Raw genomic sequence first — 26,026 nt, 5'->3', positions numbered from 1 at the left:
GCTATATTATCAGTGTATTCTGTTTAATACCTAGCATTTTTGTGGGCTAATTTTAATATATACGGAACATCTGTTTACCCTTGTGGTACATTTTCTAAAATAGAAATACTGAAGAGTTGAAGAGTTGTAATTTGGTACTGTAATGGTAACGTTCCAGTGACCAGACTGTTAATTCACAGACTGATGTTGCTTCAGTCAAGTGTAGACATACTGTCTACAGCAGTAGATGATACTTCCAGTCTGCAGAAGCATTATGCAGTGTGCATGCATTGGTAGTCTTTGTGTTCCAATTTAGTTGTGACATTCAGTGAGTTCCAGCTGATCACATTACACTATTTTTCTCTACTCCTGTCTTCCCAAAAAATGTTTTAGGTAGAAGAGCTGATGATGGCCATGGAGAAGGTGAAGCAGGAGCTGGAGTCTATGAAAGCAAAATTGTCCTCTACGCAACAGTCTTTGGCTGAGAAGGAAACCCACTTGACCAACCTACGAGCTGAAAGAAGGAAACATTTGGAAGAAGTTCTGGAAATGAAGTAAGTGTTTCTTTTCATTATTTGTAGGCATGTTTTACTGATAGCTCTGAATTCTCCTCTGATCGCTGGTGTTCTAAAGACAGCCACTTCATGAATATGTCTCTGTAGACAGCATCTGTGTAATCAGTTGAATCTTCAGAAGTGACTTCTGACCAGTGATTACCTACCTGATTTTCACACTTCTGATACAGCTCAAAAACATTTCTTCCTTTTAATTGTGTGCAGTAGCCTACTATTATTTGCACAATAGCATCTTCAGACATCCTAAACAGTTATTGGAACTCGGATATTTTGTGTGTCTTACGAATGTACCATCTTGCTTCGAGTAGCTGATAATTTAAGGTAAGACACAAGTCAGTGTAACAAATGACAAAAAAAGAAAGAGGGAAGAGATAAACATAATGTCAGGTGGTTGTAATGCTGAAATCAGACTGCAGCTATCGGGTTGGACTTCTCTCATCATCTTTACATCAGGAAGCGTGAATAAAACCAAGCTTTGAGGAGTGGGGAGAGATGAGGAATTAGACTTCCAAGGCTTAAATACTTCCTAATTTCTGACTATGCGTTACAGATAAATAGTTATCCTTAGTTTAGGGAGACATGAATCTATTTAGTGCAATGATGGATAGTGCTGCCAGCAGTTCATTAGAAACACTTTCAGTTGTTTAGCCAGCCCTGAAGAGAAGGAACATTTTTATTGGCAGGACCAGCAGTGGTTCCTCCACTGTGGTTTTGTGAACCATTATTTATTTATTTAACTTTTCTGCACTGGTCTCTTCCTTTCCTTTCCTTTCCTTTCCTTTCCTTTCCTTTCCTTTCCTTTCCTTTCCTTTCCTTTCCTTTCCTTTCCTTTTCCTTTTCCTTTTCCTTTTCCTTTTCCTTTTCTTAATGAAAGGATAGAAAAACAGCTGTTACAGAATGGAAAGAGAGATGGCTTAGATCTTGAAACTTTAACTTAGGAGTGCTTGTATAAAGTGGGCCAAGCCTCCCCATCTTTATATTCAGCTACAACAGTCTGATCTAGACCTGGCATAAGGATGTTGGAAGACTGAAGTACTTAGAAGCCACACTTTTTATTTTTAATAAAAAATTTTATTGAGCTATAAATTTGACTGCCTTGAGAATTGGTGTGTTGGGGGATGGGAAGAATACCTCTTAAGGTGATGTGGGAATCCAAAACAACTGGGGATATGTCCCATATCCAGTCACTTGGCAGAACTTTCTTTTGCCAAACTGCTCTGCCAAACCTTCTCGTTAAAATATACACGTAGTGTACAGTATATCCTGAAATTAATTTGGAATTGTGTAGCTCTAGAGCCTTTAATATAACTACTTTCTTTTTCTAAGCGATGACCTCTTTTAGCTAAGTAAGTTATTGTTGGAAAGCTGTTGTACTGAAATGTAGTATCAGGACTGCATAAACTGGTAGATCCATTGTACCTCTGGAGGAAGAACACTGGAGAGAATGGTAATGCTGTCAGTACATGGAGAGAAAGATGGAAAAAGCATTACATTTGTATAGTTAACTAGTTGAGCATGGTTTAGTTATAGCTGGTGTGTCTTAAAGTTCTATAAAACTGCCAAAGGCATCCGAACTTTAAAAACTCACCCTCACCATGAGGTTGTGTTGCAAGCAAGTCTCTGCTGAGGACTTCCTGTCAATTAAATATCTTGTATTTATATACAGAAATTCCAGTATATTCTTTGTTTCCGTACTTTCCCAGCCTATTCCTTTTATGAAAAGCACTCTTATCATCTGTTTCCTAGTTTTGCAAAAAGTTTCTAATGTTTAACTCAAAAATAAGAGTAATTGAACAAGTGATCAATTTTGTGAAGCAGTTAGCTAGTTTTGGTATCCTTAATGGAAACAATAGCTGTTGCACACATACTGTTCAAAGATACAGTAGAGCTATATTGTTTCCCAAGTTTTAGGGCATGCTTCACTGGGAAAAGTTAGAGGTACTCAAAAGCAGTACTGATTAAATTTGAGATTTGATAGAGGTGCAAGTTTAACAGCCTGAGCCCTGCAGTCAGCTAAATGGGGCAGGGGAACATAAAAGAAAAATAGCTTAGGAAATGCTGCTTTAGTTGATTCTAGATATGGACTGAAAGAAAGTGTTAAAGCAACAAGAGGACTCCAGAAAGTTACCTCTGGGTTTTAATAGGAAGTTGTTAGATATTATGGTAGTGAAAATATATATTTAAAATACTGTTTCTAAGAGTAGAACTTGTGTTTACTACTGACTCTGTAACTCCGAGATCATTTCACACTCCTTAGGGAATACTGTGGCACTAGAATAGCCCAAGCGTGAATTATTCCAAGGAAGAAATTTCACTCCTTAAAGAAATACTATGTATTTTGAAGCCCTCTTCCTTTAAGTCTAATATTTTCATTTTCTTAAAAAAAAAAAACAACAAAAAACAACACCTGTGTTGCAAATAATTATAAGAGAGGTAAATAATGGTCTCTCTATTTATATCACCAGACCTGATCTACTGTAAAAAAATACCAGTGAACTGCTAGGATTTTTGTTTTGTTATGTTTTCTTTAAGAAGTTCTAATGTTTCCATCATTCACAGCAAATCTTTTAAATTAGGCAGGAATAAAGTGCTGTCTACAGAGAAATCTCTGTTCTTTGTCCCATAAAAACCTGCTTAGGCTGAGCTGAGTTATAAACTGTTGAAAATCACCGGTTTTCCTTTCCTTTTTTTTTTCTCCTGGTGTTGTCAGCAAATTTTGGCAGTGTGTGAAAATAACTGAGCACAAACAGTCTAATCTGGGGCCGAGCTCCAAAACTGTAGCAGCGGACACTGTGCTTACAGGGAAGGGGAACAGACACGGTGTCTGCATGTAGAGAAGAGATTGGTTTGGTTTTTGGTTGCTTTTTTTTCATTAGGCAGGCCTTTTTTTATGGTCAGAAGGTTCTTCCTAGTCATCTGCTTTGGGGTTGAAAAGTCCCAGTTGGAGCATTTCTCAATCTGTTCTTTCAGACCTGGAAAGCTGTCCAACAGCCCTTTCCTGAATTATGCCTTCTCTTGCTAATTGCAATTGCTGCTAGCCCTATAATTCAAGGGATGCAGACTTACATAACATAGTTGGCGCTTCAGAGTTGAATCCTTCATCCTGCTGGCACACAAAGGAAAGATTATTGCTTGTCCGGGAATAATTTACTATCCTCTTTCTTCTTTAAAAAATAATCAAGGCTATTAGAGACAAATGAATTGTTATACTAGAACGTAACTTATGTTTCAAAATCAAGCTGTCAAAAAATGTTGTTTGATTTCTTACGTGGCTTTACATGCGTGGTCTTTTGAATGTTTATCATTGTAGTCTCTAATTACATGAGTATATTCCACATAGAGTGTTCTGTTTGATACAGAGTGTAGGTGGTGATCAGAGACGAACCAGGCCTGTGTAGCTTAGTGAAGCTGTTTATTGTATTCCTTCTTTGTTTCATCTTGGCCTTGGAAGGCCGCCTGAGAGCTACATGAAGGCTACTATTAAAAATAAGATGCCAACCTAGGCAGTGCTATGCCGGAAGACTGTTCATCCTTATCTCTGCTATAGTTTTCCTACATGATATGCAAGTGACTTAAAAATATTTGATAGATGGTTGATAAGTGCATGTGTTCATTTTCTGGCTGTCAGATAAGAAAAATCACACGCACACGAACATTCACAAGTGAAAATGAAGTCAGTGGAAGCTAGGGTTATTTGTCTTTTGAAAAGTTCATCCTCTCAGCAGTAAAGCAGTATTGTCTGGAGGTATGAATATAAGCTTGAAACTGAAAGTAGTCCAAAAGAAACTGATTAATTGGCACATAGTTTGTTTGCCAGAAAAGTAATTTCTATTGCTCCTAAATGAGGTGTGAAGTAATTTCAAATGCAGCAAACAGTTTAACCAAACAAAAATATTTCAGGTTATGTGTACCCATGGTGAACAGACCAGAAAAAAAAAGTATTAATGTCCATCCAATGATAACTTGTCAGCTCATCAGAAATTGTCTTCTTGGAAATTAAAGGGCTTGGGGTTTTCTTTTTCATTAGAGGAAATTATGGTTTATGCCTATGGTTTATCAGAAGTTCTCCAGAGGAAAAGTGATTGCAGAAGGATGCGTATGTTCTACATGTATAAACAGTTGTCTCTGTAGTTTGAAAACACTTTGTATTTGTTGTCATTGCTATTAAGCAGTAATAAGTATCATCTGCAAGGTATGATTTTCTAGGCCCAGCACAAACTCTGCATCATACTGAATTGGACTATAAGGTCTGTGGGCCACCTGGTATATCAGGCTACCATGTGATTGCAGCAATGGTACCAAAGCACCTCCTATAATTACTTTGTGTGAAATTAAATAAGCTAAATTCCCACAGGGGGCACTCCATGTCTGTAGGATTTACTGCCTGGGGCAGAGCTGAACAAGTGCATCTGCACCAGTCCCATTTTTAACTCTGTAAGTTTAGATTTTTTTTTTCCTTTAAAATGTCTTTTTCTGGGTGCACAGTGAAAATGAAAGCAACAGTATCTTGTTACCGCTGTTTTGTCCTTTTTAATTATCAAATGTAAAATACATTATTATATATGTTTAATTACATATGGTTAGATTTTGACATTTAACTTGTAAAAAGTCCAGTTGCAGTAGACTGAAATGTGAAAAATAATCCATTTGTAATTACTGAACAGTACAGACATCACGTTTAAATAATTGGAAATAAATTGACCTTGGAAGTGCTGTTAATCTTGAAATGAATCACACAGAATCCTATAGGAAAGCTGAAATATAGCGTATAGGTATACTGTGTCTTTTAAGGCTAAAGGTTATTGAAAGGACAGATTTTTTTAACTCCATAGCCCTCCTCACTGTAATGAAATATCAGTCTTTTCATAAATGTAATTGTAGATCTTGGTTACTTTCAAATTTGATGGCTTCTGCTATTATTTGTTAATTCAGGTGAAATCTTGAGAGAAAACAATCTCTTTTGTGCTTTTTCTCTCTTGGCAATTAAGGAATGAAGCCTGCTCTCCTTTCTGTCCTCCTGCATTATCAATGAGCCTTTGAGTGCTCTGAGACGCTCAGTGTTGTGGCAGCATTAGAGACAAGCTGCCACTTCCTTTGCAGTGCAACTGACGCTAGATGTCCTGAATCATAGAAGTAAGCAGAAAAGCTTAACAATTCATTTATGGGCAGCAGTACAAAATAGGTTGGTCAACCGATTCACATAGGTGAAAGAGTTATTAAACTCAAATCTCAAACTTTCACAGAAAAATAAACTGCAAAGCAAAGAAGTGAACCTTTAGCAAAGCCTACATAAATAAGGATCCCCATATGGGCACACACAAAGTTAGTTTACTGTGGTTTACTCTATATTTTTAAGTATTGGGAAGTTATGTTTATCTTTTGTAACTGGCTTGTTTTGACTTTCACCTGCCTTGAAAGTTTTTCTTCCATGGTTTTCTCAGATGCTAAAATCCTGGCACGATATGACACAGTCCTGTTCTGTCTTGTGATAAAACCTCCATATCTCATTTTATCTTGAATTCTATGGTCCCTGAGAACAGTCTTGCAGAGAGAAAGTACTATACTATCTTAATGAGCCATGACAGGCCTGGAAGCAAGACCAACTGCTGAAAAGTACACCAGGTGGTGTTAAAGGGGTTTGTTCTACTCAGTAATTTCTAAGACTATAAAGGTTGTAGAGAGGAGTTGGGAAAAGGAGGTCCAGTCATTAACTTCCTGAGAGTGTAGCTACACTGTGCTCTTGTTTCCATGCCTTTCCACAGGAGATGTTTGTTTTCTTCTGGATGTGTTTTTCAGGGACTGGGTTTAGCATACGTGATCCCTTCAGTAGTTTTTGGAACGCGGTTCTTTAGATGGTGAAAGGAAATTAGACCTCTTTCAAGTGAGAATGTGAAAAATATAGCATATATCCTCAGTGTTAAGAATGCACAGGTTTTGTAATGTTTTTCTTTTCTATTAATAGGTTACAAGCATTCTTATAGAAATTACCATGAAAGATCTCATAAGTAGTCATCTTGGCATGCATACAATTTTTTTTAGGCTTCCACAATCCTAGTAGAAATGAATGAATACCCTTCTTGTCCTTTTTCAGTTTGCTAGTTCATTATTACAAATACACTTAGGGAGCAGGTGTAGCACAAGAAAATTTCTACGAAGTCATTGGTGCCCTATGTTCTTTAATGCCTAAAGGGCGTTTCTTTGGGAAAAGTTTCCTTTGACCATAAACCTGCATACAGATCATGTTATCTAAAACAAAAACAAGAGTTATGCTTTTTTCTAGAAATAATTACTCAGCTAACCCGGTGTTAAACTGGTAGAGGAACGGAGGGAGCAATGATTTTATTTTGACCAACATACAGAACAGATTGCTTGTAAGATAGCTCCAAAGAGCCTTCTGCTAGCTATTTCTGTATACCTTTTCCAGGACAAAACACTCTTCCTCTACTGTTTCCTGACACACACTTTGTGTAATTAAATGCATTTAGAAGTTACGTCAGAAGTAAAGGTTTATCTGTTCAAGAGTATCATCTGTGTAATTTTCCCTTATGTGTGTGAATCCTCCACGCCACTTATTTCTAGAACAACACTGACAAAAATTGATTTCCAGGTCTTCAGCATACCCTTCTTATTGCTTCTATATACTTCTATACACAACAAACATAAATAAGACTATGATTTTTGTTTTAAAATATGCAGGAGTGTTTTGGCTTGGGGTTGGTAGCAATAATGCATTTCTTATGCTAGCTGTTTCAGCTGCATCACTGATTCCTGTCACCATCCCTAATCCAGCTATAAGATTCTGGGGCTTCCAGGGGTGTTGCTGAGCTAAACCAAATCAGGCACTTTTTACTTTCTGTTAAAGTCAAAATAACCATGAGTTCCTTAGGGTGCTTTTTCCTCTTTTATAAACGTGCACTGTAAATAGTGATGCATATAAATCAAGTCTGTGAGCACTACATATTTCATTAAATACGGACAAGTTGTGGGTTAATAGAAGTTCCAAGTGAAAATATTATGGTATCTCATTGCATATATTGTAGGTTTAATGTAGTGTGAACAATAGTAGCTTTGAGCCATTGTAAATCCCATCCGGACATCGTCAACATAGTTCAAAATACAAGGAGGGAAATCTCCAAGGTTAGATGTTCTCATATGGCCACTGTGCATATGCGAGTCATTCTTTTACTGTTTTTAAAATAACAGTGCAGCTTTGCGGGGTGTAGGTCTAACTAAGGCAAAGTCTAACTTCAGACTGTTTTCTGGAGTTCAGCAGAAATTCCTTTTCTGGAAGTCAGGTCAATTTGCTTTAATTACAGAAATAACCTCTGAAGCAAGTAATTGCTTCCCTACAATCCTGGAGGACAAGAAGTGTGAGTTGCGTAAGAAGAATTGGAGAAATGAGTCTAGTTGTTAGCAGTCCCTGCAATCTTCATCTTGATACTGTATAGGAATATTCAGTATATCTTTCTGTGTTCTCCCTTCCCAAACAATACTTTTGGCTTCTTTTAGGCAAAATCGATCTGCAAGTCTGTGGAATTTTTGAGAAAGCTCCATAGGGAGAGGATTTGGGAGTTGTTGGTTTGTCTGGTGGTATCTTGTGTGCAGGACATGTGACTACATGTAACAGGAGTTAAAAACATAGAAATTGACCAGAACTATTCATTTAGAAGTCCTAGCAGATTACACTAAGCATGATAAGTGTCTTTCTTTCAGGCATTATCTGTCATTGATATTGCGTCACTTCTCCCCAGTCCAATATCAAGTGTAACAGTTTATGCAGATTATAGGATAAAGAGAACTATCCCGATACTAGGAGCTAGTGTGCATAACATTGTAGGGAAGACTAAAAAATTATGTGACAGAATGTCATATTTGATACTCTCTAAAGCCCCCTTCATAGCTCTTCCTCATGCACTAGATATGGCTATAGCTTTCTGTAAAGCTATGGTTATATTTCAGTCTGCTAGCATTCACAGCTTTATATCAAGAAAACATTGAATACTAAAGGATCACACTGGTTTATTTCTACCCTCTAATCAAGGAATCAAGCTTTGCATATGAGGTTAAACTAAATGATGGAACTGGTATTTGCTATACAGTCTAAGAATCATCTATTTTAAACATTTAGTTTAATTTCAGGAATAAAGATTCAAGGCCACCAGTACTATTTTGTAGGATCTTGAATGTCAAAGTCTTCCTTTTTATAAAAACATAGATCCTTTCTACATCCTCATTTTTTCTTTATGCTATGTCTATACCTAAATTTGAGTATTCTTATCTTACCCCTTTATGCTGTAACTGGAGAGAAGCAGTCTGTTCTCTTCTGCTGAACTGATCTTTGGATTTGTCTTGCTTGCTAGATTTCCATTGTTCATGAGAGCTTTGGTTTGGACTTTGAAAAACTAGATGAATTTAGCCAGGAGATGTTAATCTAAAACAAAAACAAATACATTTTTGCCTTGCCTTGAGAAATATGAAGCTGGCTTTGGACCACGATTTCATAGGTTTTGTGACAAATGAGGCACGAAACAAATTGGCAAGCCACAATGTCCGAAGTACAGTGGTACAGTGTGCTCTCTAATTCCCAGCCCTAAAGATCTCAGCAAAGGCCGCAAATTAAACAAGTTGAAATTAATCAACTCTACAATCAAAATAAAATTATTAAGGCTTTCATTTACTAGAAAGGAGCAGTTGTGAAAGAGGCACTGGAGCAAGTTCTTTTGTGCAGTAAGGGAAAATCAACAGCAAGGTGTCAAACAGAAAAATGAAACCCTGCAGGTGAAGCTTTGTCTTCAAAGCCAAAAGAAACCAGCACTTAGGCAGAAACGCAAGTAAACTGTTGGAGAATGGAAAAGGCGTTTGGTGCTGAGCTGCAGAGTGTGTCAGTGTTGCATTTGGCCCAAACAGAAAAGGTCTGTGGACTAGAGGCATGCACTCTAGTCATGCACAGCCCCTTCAAGCAACCTCTCACCAAGGTTTCACTCCAGCGGTCTCAACTGCTGTAGCTTTTGCCTCTTTTACAACATGAAGCATGGGAATAGCATTCTGTGTGGGAAGTTGAAAAGTACAGTCCTTTTTGCCCTCCTTTTGTGGAGTGCTCCAGATGGCTTTGTGATATGTGCGGATCCATCTTCATTATCTCTAGTACATTATTTATACAAATACTGAATTTCTTGTTCCATTTTATGGACAAATATGTTCTCAATGCAACTTAAATACAATTAAGTGTAAGAAATTCTTCTTTTGTTACCTTTTTTGAAACAGAATTTGTATACCTTTAATGGAAATAGTTTTAGAGGGACAGAAGGTACACTGGGCAACTATATGGCTTTAATCTCAGTGATATGAATAACAGAAAAGCTCTTTTTTCAAATTCTGTTTTCAACTGATAAAAAAGCAGTGTGGAACTAAGATGTAACTAGTGTAGTAAGTTAAGCTTTATTCACACCAATGAGTCCTAATAATGAAATACATGGTTTTTACTGTACACCTGCCTTAGCCCAATTGCTAATACACTTTTTCTTGGTGCAGAAACTCATGTGTGTGCAGTGTTCATGCATCACTTACGTTTTGTTTGACCTGCCTAGAGTATGGGCCATTTTTATTTTATAAATAAGTGTAGTTGATTTTCTGTAGTTAATTTTCTGATAAGCTCTATAAGCTTCTTAGCAGATCAGTGATTTAACGATAAATTAATATATTTGCAAAGTAGGAATACTTACTTGTGTAAGAACTGTCAAGTTATAGTTTCAGGCGTGGAATAAAACCCTCAACTCTTATTTCACAGTTGCTCTACCCCCTGTTCCCACTGCCAAATGATTTTTGAAGCACTTGTACATAAATCAACAGACCATCAACAGGAAGTGCCTGCTTGGAAAAGATGGAAAATTTGACTCCCTATGACCAACAGTACAGATTTTCAGTTAAACTTTCATCCCCATTCCATATACTGATATGGCTGGTCTGCAACATACATTGTGATGGACAAAATAGACTTTTTTCTTCTTTTTCTAATCCCAATGATATCCTACAAGTCTTAGAAAAAATGTTTTAAAAATATTAACTGAAGGAACACACACATAAAAAAAAATAATCACATTCCTCTCTGCAATTCATGCAGTGCACATATTTCTAGTTTATGTCTTAACTATGTGTTTTGATTTGAGGTTAGAGTTAGGACAGTCTAGTGGAAGTATTTCATTACCTAACTTCTCAGCTTTTCCAGCTGAACTTGGTGGCAGTCTGCTGGGACTTGGAAGTGCACACTACACCTTTAATCATCGAATGGTTTGGATTGGAAGGGACCTTAAAGCTCGTCTGGTTTCCAGACCCCTGCCATAGACAGAGATATCCTCCACTAGACCAGATTGCTCCAAGCCCCATCCAACCTGGCTTTGAACACTTCCAGGGATGGGGCATGTACAGCTTTTCTGGGCAAACTGTGTCAGTGCATCACTACCCTTACAGTGCAGAATTTTATCCTTGTGTCCAGTCTAAACTTACCTTTCTTTCAGTTTAATGAACTAGAGGAGTTTGCTGATCAAAATAGGATATAATAACCTGTCTTCACACACCCTTAAAATACTTCTAGGAATAGATTTACTTTTTTTTTTAATTATTCAGCCTTCTGTAATTTCAATTCATGCTGTGGCATTCAGTTCTCATTATGATACTTTACATTATGTAGCACTTTCCATTTGTGAATGTTAAAGCCATTAAAAGTGCCATGTTAATTCTCAAAATACTCCTCTGAAAAAAGTATTGATCTTATTTAGGAATAAGGGACTCAGCACAGAAAAAATTTAAATGTTGTGAAAAGATCGTCTGGGTTGCTTGTAGCAAAGTGACTTCTAGACCATGCTCAAGTTTACTGTATCTTGCACTTCAATATAAGATTTCATTTGTGAGTAAATGAGACTTTTTTTCCCCCCACAAATACCGTTTATGTTCCAGTGCAGATGAATACAGGACAGTTACTAAAGTGTTGCTTAAAGGACAATATTAAAATTAGTTTTCTTGTTCGCAGTAGAAAATTGTTTTGATCAGGGAAGACACCTGGAGATACACAGCTAGGTTCTTTCCCATCTTCTCTGTTCCTCAACTCTTCACTTGCTTTTCGTTTTGTTGTCCTTCAGAACCTTGTTCCCCGCCTACCAGTGACCATTTCTAACTCATGTTTGACTCCAAGAAATGTTCTTCAAGACTTCCACAATTCTACATACAAGATGTACATCAGATAAGAAAGGGGCTCATTTCTAGATCTGAGACATGTATCGTTCACTTATTTGTTGATTCTAAGGAGAACAGCACTGCATTGTCTGAAGCCAGGACTCTGTTTCCATTTCAGATGCAATACCTGGGTTGCAGCAATCTCTCCTGGATTCAGGAAGCTGGTTTCAGTTAGGCCCTTAAGTAAACAGGAGCTATTGTTTACATGATGCAGGGCAAGATGTTAACTGACTTTCCATTCTCTTCTGTATTACCTTGCTCCTTACAGCAGGATTCCATATACATGTAGAAAAAGTACAAAAGAGAGAAGCTGTGGTTATGCAAGACTTGTGAGGTTAAAAAGTAGCCTGCTTGAGAGAAGGATGATTAAGCTGGGTCAGTGCGCCTAACAATTCATGCCATGTTTTGATCTGTATTCTGAGCCACCACTTCAGAATTTTTCCCAGGCTTAGACTTTGGATTGACAAATATGCTATCGTTTTGTTAGTACTCTCTTTTTTTTTTTTCCTCTTTATCTTTTCTTTTTCATAAATAAGGTACTACAGAATGGCAAGGCTGAAATCTTGTTGTTCTAAATTCATAGATTTTTCTAGGTGTGCACTTTTAGCTTAGCCAAGTCACTATAAAGTTTCCAAGCTTTAAAACAAATATGCCACTACTTTTTCTTGTCTATTTTTCTCACAACTCAGTGAAGGTTTTCTTTAAGCCTTTAAGTATGTAAAACTATTTGAGGTGCCAGAGCACTATAATACTGTTTCTTTATTTGTGTCTTCCACAACAGGTCAAGGAAAACAAAATCATACAGAGAATCTTAAGCAAAATAAAATCTTTCTCTTTGACTATTATAATTATCCATGTTCTCCACATAGTTGTTCATATGTTGTTGAAATATATAAATATGAAAAAATAAACAGAAGTGTTGCTCTTGATGCTACGATTCAGTAAAATCCCTTTTAAGAAGCATTTAAACTTCATATGCAATTTCTGATTTTATATTATTCTTTGAATGACACAGTGCTCTGCAGTGTACAAGCAAGGATTGAAAATACATTCTCAGGAACATGAGGAGTCGTGTTCCCACTGCACAGAAGGCTGAGATCGTAACTCATCTGGTCCTGCTTCCCTCTTCCAGATCCTCCTTTACCCTGTATCTAGAACTCACAAAACTCTGCTGAACTAATTCAGCACACTAACCTAGGAATAAAACATTTTCATTTTACTGAAGTTAGTTTCCTGCTGGCTTAGTACATTGAAATGGCAATCCATAAGTCTCAGACAATACAATGCAAGGCTTGAAACTTATGTCTTGTGTCCTGGGAAAGAAAAGACTGGGACAGCAAGCTGTTAGATTAGCTTGAACTGCAACTTCAGTTGCAAAACCAAAAGTCGCCTTTGCATGAAGTAAATACCTTCTGGTCTTTGTTCATAGCTTGTGAAATATGATGAGATCTCAGTATTTAATAATCTTTTCCTGCTTCATAATCACTTTCTTGACTGCTTTTTCCTCTTCAATAGAAGGTCTGTCCTACTCTTGATCTGATAGTCTTGCTGTCTGTGGCCAACTGCCTTTCTTATCAGCAGAATATTGGAGGTAGAATGATGTCTTCTGCTAAGGATCTAAGCTGCTGCAGTTCTGTCCCTCTCTCATTGCAGGTCTGTCAGTCATTCCTTGTTCTGAGTTGAGTGGGTTGATTAGACTGATTAAAGTAGGTGTCTGGATTGAGAGGGTTAAAGAGCATCCATCTGTTCTGGATTTACTGCTGCTTCAGTGGAGGCGGGAAAGCCAGGAATTAGTGAGTGGCTTAGTCCTTTCTCACTGCTGGCAGCTGACAGGAGCACTGATGAGGTGATAATGAACTAAAAAGTCTGCCCTGTTGGCTGGGTGGGAAAGGGACCCAGACAGTGGGCAAGTCTCACCCCCGTTCTTGCCAAGATTTTCACGTTTTAATAGAATCCATCTAAAGCAAAATTAACAGGTATACTTTGCTGGATGAATTTCAGTAATATAACTTATCACTGGTGGAAGCGAAAGAAATATGTATCATGTTACTTGCAGCATGGCAGTTCTGTAGGGTTCAGGCACCAGAGAGCCCAATCATTAGGAACAATGTCAGAAACAGGGTTTATGAAATGCAAAGTAAAATGTAGTCTTTTAAAATACTGTCCAATGTTCCACAGAAGATAACTCTTCCATTTTAGTTCTGACTTTTGGTGACACTTATTAACATTTCAGGACTCTAACAATCCTTAAAGTATTCAATTCAGGATTTGCAGATGCATCCTACAGGCATTGTTTTGTGGTTTTTTTCTCATTGCTTTAGGTGCTCCAAAGTGTTGTTTTTCTTACTTCTTCTTAAACCTCATGTCTTTCGTCAGAGCATATTCCAGATTCCCTGTAACCTCACAATATCTTACTTTTGACACAAGTCCAGCAAATGCCAAGCATGAGTGTTTATTATATGTACATACTAACACAGTATGGATATACTAGCGTATCAAGGTGTAAGAAGCACTTGAAGCTGGTCAGATAGCTGAGAAATACAATGTAGGCACTCAGTGGGCTTCTTAGATTAACATACGGTGTTCTTCTCAACTTGTTGCTGACGGACTTAATAAAGGCTCAAGGTTTTGCAGGCCTTTAATTTGTAAAGAGTCTGTGGAGAGTATGAACATGAAATCTCTTCATAAGAGTTTGTCTTTTTCTTAGAAAACAATGCTGGGTTTTGCAAGCTGGGTTTGAAGCTCTTTATGCTGTACTCCAAGTGTTTGGAAAGCAACTTCGTTCACAGAGGGTAAACGTCTCTGACCTTTATGCAGAACATCGAGGGGGTTGCTTACAGGGAAGATCATGACCCTGGAGTCTCCGGTGGCTGTTGATTGAAACCTTGTGTTTCAAGAAATAAATGTTTAAAAACACTTCCTTATAAGACCTGGGCTGCATACACAGACTTTTTTATAGCATTTTAACTATTTTGCTAAAAGGTGTTTCTTCCCCTACCCCCCTTCTGGTCCCAACAGAAAGGGCTAACTCAGCACAATCGTTAGCAGGACCCTTAGACTGAATGTAATTTTGTCATTATAAATAAGACTTAAATTGATACAGCTTCTTTTCCTAAGCCCATAGGCCCAAACTGTCCCTGCGTAAGTATGTCTCTGTGACTCTAACAATGTCTGCATTCATGGGGTTGCGAATGTCAGTTGCAGTGATACATTTTGTAGGTACAAACCAGCCCAAAAAGGAAAAATTAGTAACTTCAACCTTGAGAAAAGACAACAACTCTAATGGGTGGGATTGGATATGAGGGATGTTAAGAAACATGCAAAAACCTCATAAAAACTTCATTTGCTTGTTTAATTGTTATCAGTCAGGCAAATTGAAGCACATATTTTCATACAATTGATTTGTTGTGTCTGTATGTCCCTCCATTCTCAGAAAGAAATTCAGGAATTTCAGAAATTCTGACTACATCAGCTTTGTTCACACAGACCTTTAGCAATGATAGGAAAACATGGGTTTGCAAATAGTCCTGCGTATACAATCACATCAATTAATCAATTAAGATTAGATCCATCCTTTCTTAATTGATGATCTATTCTGCTTCGTTAGCTATACCAGTGTACATCATATGGTACACAGGGCCACAACAACTTTCATGGCTATGGAAGGAATGCTTCTTTTCAGGATGCCTCATTTGTAACAGGAATGTTGTGATTCAGAAGAGGAAGTAATTATTTTTAATCTGATATATTTGGAAGAGGTTGCAATGAGTTACCATCATAGACTGTTATTTATGACTAGCAAAACCCCGTTGCTTTTTTGCACACATTATGGTTGTAGTTTGTAGCTTTCCAATTAATTAAAATTAATATATTTGTTCACTCATACTTTTATTTTGGAGGGGCATGGTATTTCTTCAAAAGCTACCCCATTTAGGATAAAATGAGATGTGGCTGGTAACTGCCTGCTAATGTATCTTAAAAAGTAACCTGTTCCCTACCACTTACAACCCGTTCTCAAGAGTCTCCTCTTTAGATGTTCCTTTTCTTGTCATAGAATAGACGGAAGGCTATGAAATGGAATTCTTGAATCTGTCACAGGAAGGGGCTTTGGTTTTTTGTGTTGGCTTTTTTTGTTTTTTTTTTAACCAGATCAATTTTGTCAGAATTTCTCCCAAAATAGTTTAGAGCAGCAGATTCAAACATTCTTGGCTGAACAGAATTAAAACCTGTTCTGTAATTACATAGTAAGGACATATTACTGCTGGTTTATTTTGTATTATGACCATTCACTCCTTTGTGATATGTGCCTATTATTCATGTCTAAAATATAAGCCATTTTGATACAGAGAACACAGAAGAATTTTTTGACATAGAAAAACAGTTACTCGTGTACACTTCAGAATGATACTGATGTCCTCTTGATCACATCATCTTTATAAGTCTTGTCTTCCCTTCCTTTCTTTTTGTACAAGATCCGTGGGGAAGCAGACTAGAAATTGAAGCCACTGCATAAAAAATCAAGTCATCTCCAGATTCGTCCTGTGCAAGACTTGGGCATAAAGGCAATCAGCTTTATCTTTCATCTAATGTCTCTTTCAGTTTTCAATATTTTGTGGGTTTATAGCTTCCAGGTAAGGTCTTCTAACTCTTGAAAGAATTAGGGGAGCAACGTGTTATCTGTGCAGACATAGTTTTTCATTCCTTTTTTTTTGTTTGTTTTTCTTCTTTTTTTTTTTGCCCTTTTTTTGTTGCCTCAACTCACAAGTCAGGGTGTGTCAGAGTTGCTGATTCTGCCCAGCAACCATTCTCATCTGATCTAGTTTCTTGCTACTGTTCCATGAATATTTCTCTCCATTTGGAAGATGGTCTTCAGAAACCAAGTGGCTGCTTGTCCACAAGTGTGTGAATAGTGTGAAAGCATGTCTCCTGGCATTGTGTAGAGTTAAAGAGAAGCACTTCAGCCTGGGAAACATTTCCTATTGAACTAGGCTGTACAGAAATTTCTTTGCTTCTTACAGGTCTTTATTAATGTTGTAGCCATTGTGATTAAGTTTTTTGGTATTGCTGATTATAGTGATGGCATAGAGCCAAAATCACTGTTGTTAGTGGCTGAGTAGGAAAAACAAGACAGCATGAAAATGTTTTTTTTTTGAAAAAAAGAAAAGAAAAAGAACACTACTTAAGGCTGAAAAATTGTTGTATCTTTGTATCAGAAATCAAGTTAATTTTTAACAGCATAATTTTCAGTATATTTCATGGCAGAGGTGCTGGGTGAGGCAGCATTTAAAGAATAACATTTCCTAGCTGAATATGTACAGTGGGAAAAAAGTAAATTGTCTCAGCGCAGTTCCTTGCTGCAGTTCATTGCTTCTTGGGAGTTCTATTTAGGAGAGCAAGTGCCTCCAGTCTTTCCTACTGGCTCAGCTCCATCTTGATTAATCCAACCCAGTTTTCTTCCTGTGCCAGGGTGCATAGTGACGATTCTTTCTTCTCTTCACATACTGTGATACCCATGATTGCAATGTGCCTCTTTTTTAAAAAGCTGTTCATTTTCTCCTCCAACCTGAAAGGTTAAGCAAGTTCACTTCTGAGCTAGAAGCTTCATAGCTAGAACTTTACCTGCAGCTTCAAAAGCTACCTCTGGAATGTGAATGTGCAGGCTTACTTCCAAAGAGACTTTACTTTCTCGTGTTAAAAGTACGTTTCTTAAGCTAGTGTTTGAACAAAAATAAATGTCTGTGGTAGGTTAATTTTGGTCAATGGCCAAACTCCAACCCAGTTGCTTGCTCACTCCCCCTCCTCAACAGGACAGGGGGAGAAAATAGGATGAGAAGGATCATGTGTCATGATAAAGATGGGGAGATTGCTTACTGGCTACTATCACAGGCAAAACAAATTTGGGGAATATTAATTTCTTGCCAATTAAAATAGGTTTGGGTAGTAAGAAACAAAGTCAAACAATAGAACAACACTTTTCCTCCCCCATTTACCATGCTCAATTTCACTCCCTCACTCCAGACGCCTCTACAACTCTGAGCAGTACAGAGAGGAATGGGATGGGTATGATCAGTCTGTAGTTTCTCTTTGCCGCTCCTTCCCACTCACACTTTTCCCTTGTTCAAGTGTGTCCTTCCTGCAGTCCTTTGGCAAAAAGGGGCTGCAGTCCTTTGGCAAAAATCTGCTCCAGCATGGCCTTCAGAGGACCACGGTGGATATCTGCTTCAGCATGGGCTGTCCAAGGGCTGCAGCAGATATTTTCTTCGGCACCTGGAGCACCTCCTCCTCCCTTCTTCTTCTCTGACCTTGGTGTTCCCACTCTGTTTCTCACTCTTTTTCTCACACACCCCCTTCCTCTGCCTGTGTGGTGGGTTTTGCCCTTTCTAAAATATGTTTTCCCAAAGGTCCCTCCAGCTTGGCTGAGGGGCGCAGCTGTGCCCAGCAGTGGGTCCATTGGAGCCATCAGGTACTGGCTGTCTCCAGCACAAGGCAGCCCCAGCCTCTTCTCACAGAGACTCCTGCAGTCTCCCTGCTGCCAACACCTCACCATGGACACCCAACAGACTGTCAAACAGTTCTTTAGATTTTATTCATATGACAGTAGAACAGTGTTTACTAATGCAGTACTGTGCCACTTGTTGAGTGAAAAATAATGTTTTCTTAATGGGAGGAAGTGATTTATTTATCATGTTGGGCTTTAACTCTTGCACAGATATAGACAAGGCAGCTTGTACAGAAGGACAGGGCTACTGTGAGGAGGCTGTACTCTGCCAAGTGGAGGACTGAAGTGAAGATGAGCATTGTCCATTTTCAGCTCAGGAATTTTTCTCCTGAGCTAACACTGCATTTCACTGCAGTAGAATTGGACTTTACTCACTGTAGCTAGAGATCAGTTTAAAACATGTAAAAGCACTTTTTCATGCAGCAATTAGTGAGGCTTTGTGGCCACAGAGTGCTTAGAGACAGTGTCCTGACAGCAGGATCAAATGTGGCTTAAACACATTCAAGGACAATAGGTCCATAAGTGGGTATTAGAATGAGATTAGACAAGGATATGTTCTATAAGATCCTTAATGCTATAATTCTCAATGTTGGCAGAATGTGAGGTGAATAGATCAATAGGCTATGGTATAGGTTGATTATATTAGAACTGAAAAAGAGAAAAGCATGACAATGAGGTCTGAAAAATTGCAGTTACAGAAAGTGTTCTGGAGGACAATAAGGGAATTGTAAAAAATTAAAAATCATACCCCGATTAACTAATACCAATATAAAGAATGTGAGAAATCTGAGAAGAAATATAGCAAACAAGAAGAGAACCAGAGATACAGGCAATGAGGGAAGGTTAGTCTAAACAGACTTAAACAAGTAGCAGGAACTGGATACTAGTCAGAACAATAGTTTCAGGCTGTGAAATAAAAGTTCTTGTTACCAACTGTGAAGTTAACACACAGAAAGAGACCAGATTCATGGGAAAGCTGGAGTAGATCCCTGTAGATACTGAAATTAAGGAGACAAATTGAGCCTAAATAAATTTGGAGTCAGTGGCATAGTTAAAGGAAGATGTTGAGAAAATCATGGGTTTTTTTGCTTGAAAAGACAAACAGCAGAATTCTGTTTCTCCCATAGGTGGGTGTTGTATAACACTAAAAATTCTGCAGATCTTTTTGTCATATGGCTTTAATCCTGTTTCTCTTAAGAATGACTCTATTATGCTTCTGTATATTATCAAGTGTCGAAGTAGATCACATGGAGTGGAGTTGAGATCGCTTCAGTTGCCCCGATCATTAGTGAAAACAGCAAGACTTGATTGGAGGAAGCAGATCTGGAGTTTCTTCAGAAGTGCCTGCAAGTAGTTTGTGAGCAGTTTGATCACACAGTGATTCTTCTTAACCTAAAAATTATGTTTGCTTTAGGTTGCCCTGTAATAGAAGTATCTATCTGATTCCCTTTTGCTACAATTACAATCACTGTTTTCAGTTCTCCTTATTGTAACTTTATCTTGCTTACCTCAGATTTTTCCATCAATTTCAGGAAATAGGAGCCTGACATGGTAATGCTTGTGAGTGAAGCCTGGTCCTTGGCATCCTGATGTTTGAACTTTATGGATTAGAATTGTTGACTCACAGCAATCAGGTTCACTCTTGTTGTGTCTGACAGGGAACAGAGGGGACTAAGCCAAAACCAGAGCCCCCAGAGTAAGGGCATTAGTCCTGTCTTTTCCAAAGTGAATGGTTTCCCTTCTAAACAGACTCTGGAAAGAAGCTTAGTAATTCCTTAGGGAGGCAAGTTATAAAACTTGAGATGCAGATATTTAAATCCTATGAGCCAGCCAGCAGTAGTGGAATTGGCCGTCAGAACTTGTAAAAGTCTCAACCAATCTCTTTTATTGTCTTGCGGCTGCAGCAATAAGGCATCTCAGCTGTTGCAGGGTGAACTTTCCCCACCATATCCTGTTTGCTACTGTTTATATGTACACAAAAAGGCAATCTGAATTATACCTAAAAGAAGCATCCCTAGGGTGGGAAAGGTTATCACAGAGGTCTTTTCATCAGCTGAAGTGTAAGAACACAAGAATTTATATTCATTATATTAGAGGGGCTACAGAATTGACTGGAGCCCAGCCCTGGATTTATTTCATTTTAGCACTGAAACTTAGTGGTGCTGCAGGAGATATTTCAGATTCTTGTATACAATATTTTGAGCTGTGTAGTTTTTACTAGAAGTTGTCAAATGGATGGAGAAATTGCCATTTGTACACCAGTTAAGAGTTCTGAAGTGGTTTGGAAGTATTACCTCTCTGATTGTAAATGAAAATATATACATATACATCTATATATACAGGCATATGAATCTAGATTATTCAGGGAACTTCATAAGAAAAATTTTCCTATGTGCTGTTCCCCTTGTTGTGTATGATGCTACCACAACTTGCAGTATAGTGTGACTCTAACTAGAAATATCTTTCCTAATCATAAACCGAAACTATGAAAGAACAGTTCTGAATTGCAAACCTCTCAGTCTTGCGCATCAAGAAAAGCTTTTTCCATTCAGGCTATGGGCCCCAGTCTGGTTTTAGTTAGAATTCTGTTGTCTTAGACAGCAGACGGATGTCATTTCTGGAAGTCTTCTGATAGCCATAGTGGGTTGAAGAGGAAATTGTACTGCACTTAGAACTGATTATATATGGTATGGTTGTCTGTGATGGCAAGGGATTGAACTTGTTGAACTTACTAAAATAGGACTAGATGGAAAAATCGATAGAGGTGGCAGCCATTTAAATGATAAGACATTAATTCCGTTATTTATATAGTCCGTTTTATGTACCAACTTGTGATTTAGACAAAGGATACCCATAGAAAGCCACATGAAGTGTCTGTTATTTATTTCTTTTGAAATACACAAAAATCATGAGTACAGTAGCTTCTTAACATGTAACATAAGGTCTTGATCCCGTTAACATTCTGTCAGCATTATATAAATGTATTTATTGCTGGAAAGCTGTATGTTAAATCTGTAGTCCTTAGGTCCCATGCCAGTAAAGGAATCAGTTGTAGATTTTCAATTTCAGACATAGAATCGTAGAATGGTTTGGGTACAAAAGGACCTAAAGATCATCTAGTTCTAACCCCCTGCCATGGGCAGGGACACTTCACACTAGATCATGTCACCCAAGACTCTGTCCAACCTGGCCTTGAACATATTGGTATTATCACTGATTATGCAACTGCAAATGATGCTGCCCTCATAACTTTGGTTGATTTTGGAACTTTATATAAAAGGAGACAGAATGATAAGTTTTCGTTAGTGTGGTTGCCTTTTGATTCAAAAAGAGAAATGTCTGCATTCTGTTTACCTGGTATAAGCCTTTTTAACAACATGAAGATTATAAGTGCACCATCAAAAGAACAAAAAAAAAAAATGCCATTTAAAATAGTGTAATATGAAGTGAGGAATTTTGTTGAGTATTGCCAGTAAAGATTCCCAGTTTTGTGTTTTCTTCTGCATAGGAAATTAGAATACATTATATAGCCTGGTTACTCTAGTAGCTCTCCTACAGTGTGGGTTTGAACTTTCCAAGACTGAAAATTTTGGTGGTCACTGTCATGTCCTCCTTCTGTCATCATTCAGTTCTCACTTATATGCTGTAAAAAAAGTTGATACAGTCATGTGCAAATGCCTGCTTTGGACATGTATCCTCAGGAGCACTTTTGGGCTGTGGATCCCGCTTTTACAGAGAGATCATCCCATGGCAATAGTTTTAATTCCTAAAAGTAGGAACAAAGCCAATTCTATCACTCTCCTGTTCATTAAAGTGTTCCTCTGGTTTGTTGCCCAACGTTAATTCCTCTGAGAGGTGCATGACTTTCCTCATCAGCTGCAAAGGGAACTTGTGCATGTAATTCTGGGTGGTGAGTTCTGCTTGTGGAGCAAGTGCCTGGTTTGAGGCAGTGTTGAGAGTGGTAACATAAATAAATGCCTTTTCAAGTGGGCCAGAAAACTTGCTGAAGGACTTTGGCATGATGTTTGCTTCACAGGTGCATTCTCACACTGTTGTATAATGACCATTAGGTTTAAAAAGATCTAGTAATAATATTAGCTTAGTGTTTCTCAGGGTGATGTTTAAAGTAATTAAATTGGTTAATCAGTATTAAATCTCAGAAAATGTTAAATCAGTCCATTGCGTTGATAAATTTTTTATTGAAGTTACACAATGCCTGAATATTGTTACCAGTTCAGTATTTTTTCTAAATAATCATAAAATGTTATTGCCTGTACTATTTGAGCTACCCTTGTAATTAGCCATTGTCATGCCCTCTGTAGTCTTTAGACATATCAACTATTGCTAAAATGAGGAGGTGGACTCTATCAGGAACATATGCTGCACTGGATTTAACAAGGTGTTTGTTTTTAATTAAGGCTTTTAATGTACATTTTGAGACTTCACAATTAACTTTTGTCAAATATGATAATATTTGAAGACATTTCTAGTGTGGGAAAATCAAAAATATCTTAAACGCAAAGAATTTTTTGTGAAAATCCTTAATATGAAATTGCCTGGGGAATGAGGAGGAGCTGAGCCCCACTTTGCCACGTTTTAGCCTGGAGTGAATTTTTATGGCAAAATTCCAAACCCCTAAAATCCTGGGACTTCAAGTAAGCGTTGATATTGATGTAACCAGAGCAGTACAAATGAAGTTGCTTTAATACTGTGGATGTTCAGGAGCAATGATTACTGATGGAAAATACAGAAGTGCAGATAATGTACAGGAAGAGCCATTATGAATTTGCTTCACCGAGTCCCTCCAAAAGGGGCTGCTATGGCTGTCAATGACTTACATCTGCTTTGCCTTTCTCAGCCGTACTATAGAGGTAGGAAGTTGTAAGTCACAGCCTAAATGCACAACTAATGCCTTCTGCCACTTTAAGGGTCTGTGAAGAGTTTCTCTAATTGCAAAAGATGGCCAAAGCCTCGCTCTGTTATATGCTCCTAATTTCCTTCCTTTTTCCCTCGTGCCAACTCCGCCTGCTATCCCCCTCTCCCAGCCCTAACATTTCTGTGTGCGGCTTCATGCAAGAAGTGTTTTTTTATTGAGTTCACATACTCAGGTGTCTGGGACCTGCACAAGCTCAGCCTGTGTACAAATCCAGTAGATGATCTCATGATGTGGCTTGAATAGGCTCTGTGTGGTCAGCACTCTGCCAGCACCTGAGGGAACCAGGTCTGTCTTTCTACATTACCGACACAGAGCAGGCTGGATTTGAAATAGGCTTGCTGTGAAGGTAGAGGTTCTCAAAGCTCTTGCGCACAAAAGAAGCCTCAGGAATTTGCAGAGGGATCTCTCAGGGATGGGTGCAGGGTGTCCTGAAAGGGCATCATCTCTGCGACATGGGAAGCAGGGAATCATTTCTTTGTATGAACACCTATGCTCAAGGGGCAGCTGAGCCAGTTCCTGTACTGATAATACAGCTTTGCTTCTTGAACTGGTTCATGTTTCCTACAGTGGGAATTGGGCATTATTGGTAATAACTTCTGCCTACTTCCCTTCCCTTCCAAGGACAGGAATTCTCTTTTAACTGAGAAATTAAACACTCTCTGGAGTGTTTTAATGAAATCAGAGTTTTGTCTCCAAGTCATCAATTTTGCTGTGTCTCCCAGCCATCATCCTTATACTCCTTCCCAGAAAACCCAAAACTAATCAACTTAGCATTGGGCATTCTGAAATGTTTGCTGAGAAAACATCTCTGTTTTGACAGACAGCAATTACAGCACCTGGGCTATAGGCAGACTTTACAGCTCTTCTGGGGATCTCTTATGAATAGTCACCATGAGGCCAGCACAGCCCTGTGCAAACAAGCTTTGTAACCAGATTGCACTGAAAAACCCCCTTCTTCTCTATCCACACCTTCCCCTCCCAGAATCACTGAGTAGAATGGATGTTCCTCCTTTACCTGTTTTTGATCTGAAAAGGTTCTCAGGTTTTATAAAAAGTTACTTGTCTTATTCAGATGTGCCTGTTTGAAGTCCCATATATATGTAGGTGGGTGTCATAGACTCTCATTTTATGTTGGATTTGAATTCTTTTTTTCATGATTGTGAGAACTGTGCAGAATGTATGAGAGCTTGGAGTGATTCGGCTGCATGGAAAATAAAAGAGAGGATGTCAATTAATGTAAACACAGTTTTGTTTGTGTCCTTTGGGGAGGCAAATTGTCTGATCTTGTTTCTCATGGTTAAATTGCTCATGGGTCATAAATTGCCTTTTCTTGAGAGAGGAAGAAATGCACTCTCTGAGATCATGCAGTCCTCTGCTGCCTATTCAAGTCCGTTTTGGAGAACCTGGGGTCTCTTCTTGGCTGCCATTTTTTAATTCCACTGCTTTGGTTTATGCCTTCGTCACTCCTTGCTCTGAAAGGGTTGACTGGAAACTAAATATTCTCCTGTAGGTAGCATTCTTTCACTCTGTTCAGTAGTCTCTACTAGAGGAAAAGGAAATGTCTACAATTAGGTAGCTAACTTGAGACATCAAAAAACGGTAAAATGCTAATTTAAACAAAATATTGACTAGCCGTATTAATGGAAAACTGCCATTAACTTTATGCTGTAAAGCTGTTACAATGTGATAGCCTTCTTATTCTAAAACATTCTTTTTCCCAGAGAGTCTTTTTGGCCATTAATCTCAGCAGTGTTTTCTGTAGGCTGGAGTAGGTTATATTTAGTGTGTGTACTTTACTTCTGCTTCAAGAGCAGACTCCCTGCTCTATTTTTAAATGAATGTCTTCAAAATCTTTTGCAGTGAGGTGTACAGGACCGAAAATGTAATTGACTGACTTTTCTGTGAAGAAGGTGTCCGTTCCAGTCACGTTGTTACTGCTTTCCTCCCCTCAGAGTGACCTCTGCTATGAACATGCACTGGCCTCTGTCAGCATCTTGATGGGGAAGAGGGGCTTTCATACATCTCTGAACACACTGTTCCCTTTGCAGCCAGACGAAAAGGTGCTGATCTCTCTGAGGAGCGCAGTGACAGCTCTGGAGCCACATGAAAGTCAGCAGCGTTAGTCCTCTCGCTGTAGCTTGTGGTAGACTTTGGTTACCATGCTACACCATGGGTAATGCTTTGTTAGGACATGCTCATCTGGCAAGTTCCCTTGTATTTGCTTTGACCTAAAAGCAAATCACTTGGAAAAGCTAGAGGTTTTTGTGCATTACTGAGCTTTTCATGACATCTCTGTTTACTATTGTTGCACAAATCTTTCAGGACTAAATAGCACAAACTGATGTCTTTGGTTGACACAGATGTGATATGGTTACATTTGAATAGAAGGTTATATAGAGTCCCACGATTAAGTGGAGAGAATACAGGAGGTTTTTCTAATTTCTACCATTTATTCTATTTAGTTGCCAGTATCTTCCCTTTGTCCCTATCACACCAGCAAGTAAAAAAGCAAGATGTCTGAGGGGAAAAAAATAAAGCTTATGTTTCTTTTTGCTTCTGTACTTTGTTTTGCACTGAAATCATGTTAATAATTAAATATTACCTGACAGTTTTTGAAAATAGGGGTGGGGATTACACATTCTAAGTCAAATCTAAAAGTCAAAACTTGCTTTCTCACTCCACCTTTGAAGCCATCCTGTATGTCACAGTTAAGCACATTGCTGCAAATGATTAGCTAGAAAGTTCTTAGGGATCTGCCAGGGCTAATTTATGTTTTATCTGATGATGATTTTGCTAAGCATCTTAATG

At 38.2% G+C, this 26,026-nt stretch overlaps 1 protein-coding gene across 3 annotated transcripts in view; it reads left to right on the top strand.

Moving 5' to 3' along the window:
* The window catches only part of ERC1 (ELKS/RAB6-interacting/CAST family member 1), a 290,910-nt gene that overhangs the window by 192,745 nt on the left and 72,139 nt on the right, over positions 1-26,026 (top strand). For all 3 annotated transcript variants that reach the window (XM_057428028.1, XM_057428027.1, XM_057428029.1), the window contains one exon: positions 373-533. In XM_057428028.1, the coding sequence (XP_057284011.1) occupies positions 373-533 (161 nt within the window). The remainder of the gene's footprint in view (positions 1-372; positions 534-26,026) is intronic.

Source organism: Pezoporus wallicus, unplaced genomic scaffold (genome assembly GCF_028554395.1).
Source record: "Pezoporus wallicus isolate ANWC-B61680 ecotype Strahan unplaced genomic scaffold, APGP_CSIRO_Pwel_v1 contig_2908, whole genome shotgun sequence".
NCBI lineage: Eukaryota > Metazoa > Chordata > Aves > Psittaciformes > Psittacidae > Pezoporus > Pezoporus wallicus.
This window is presented reverse-complemented; position numbering and strand designations above follow the sequence as displayed.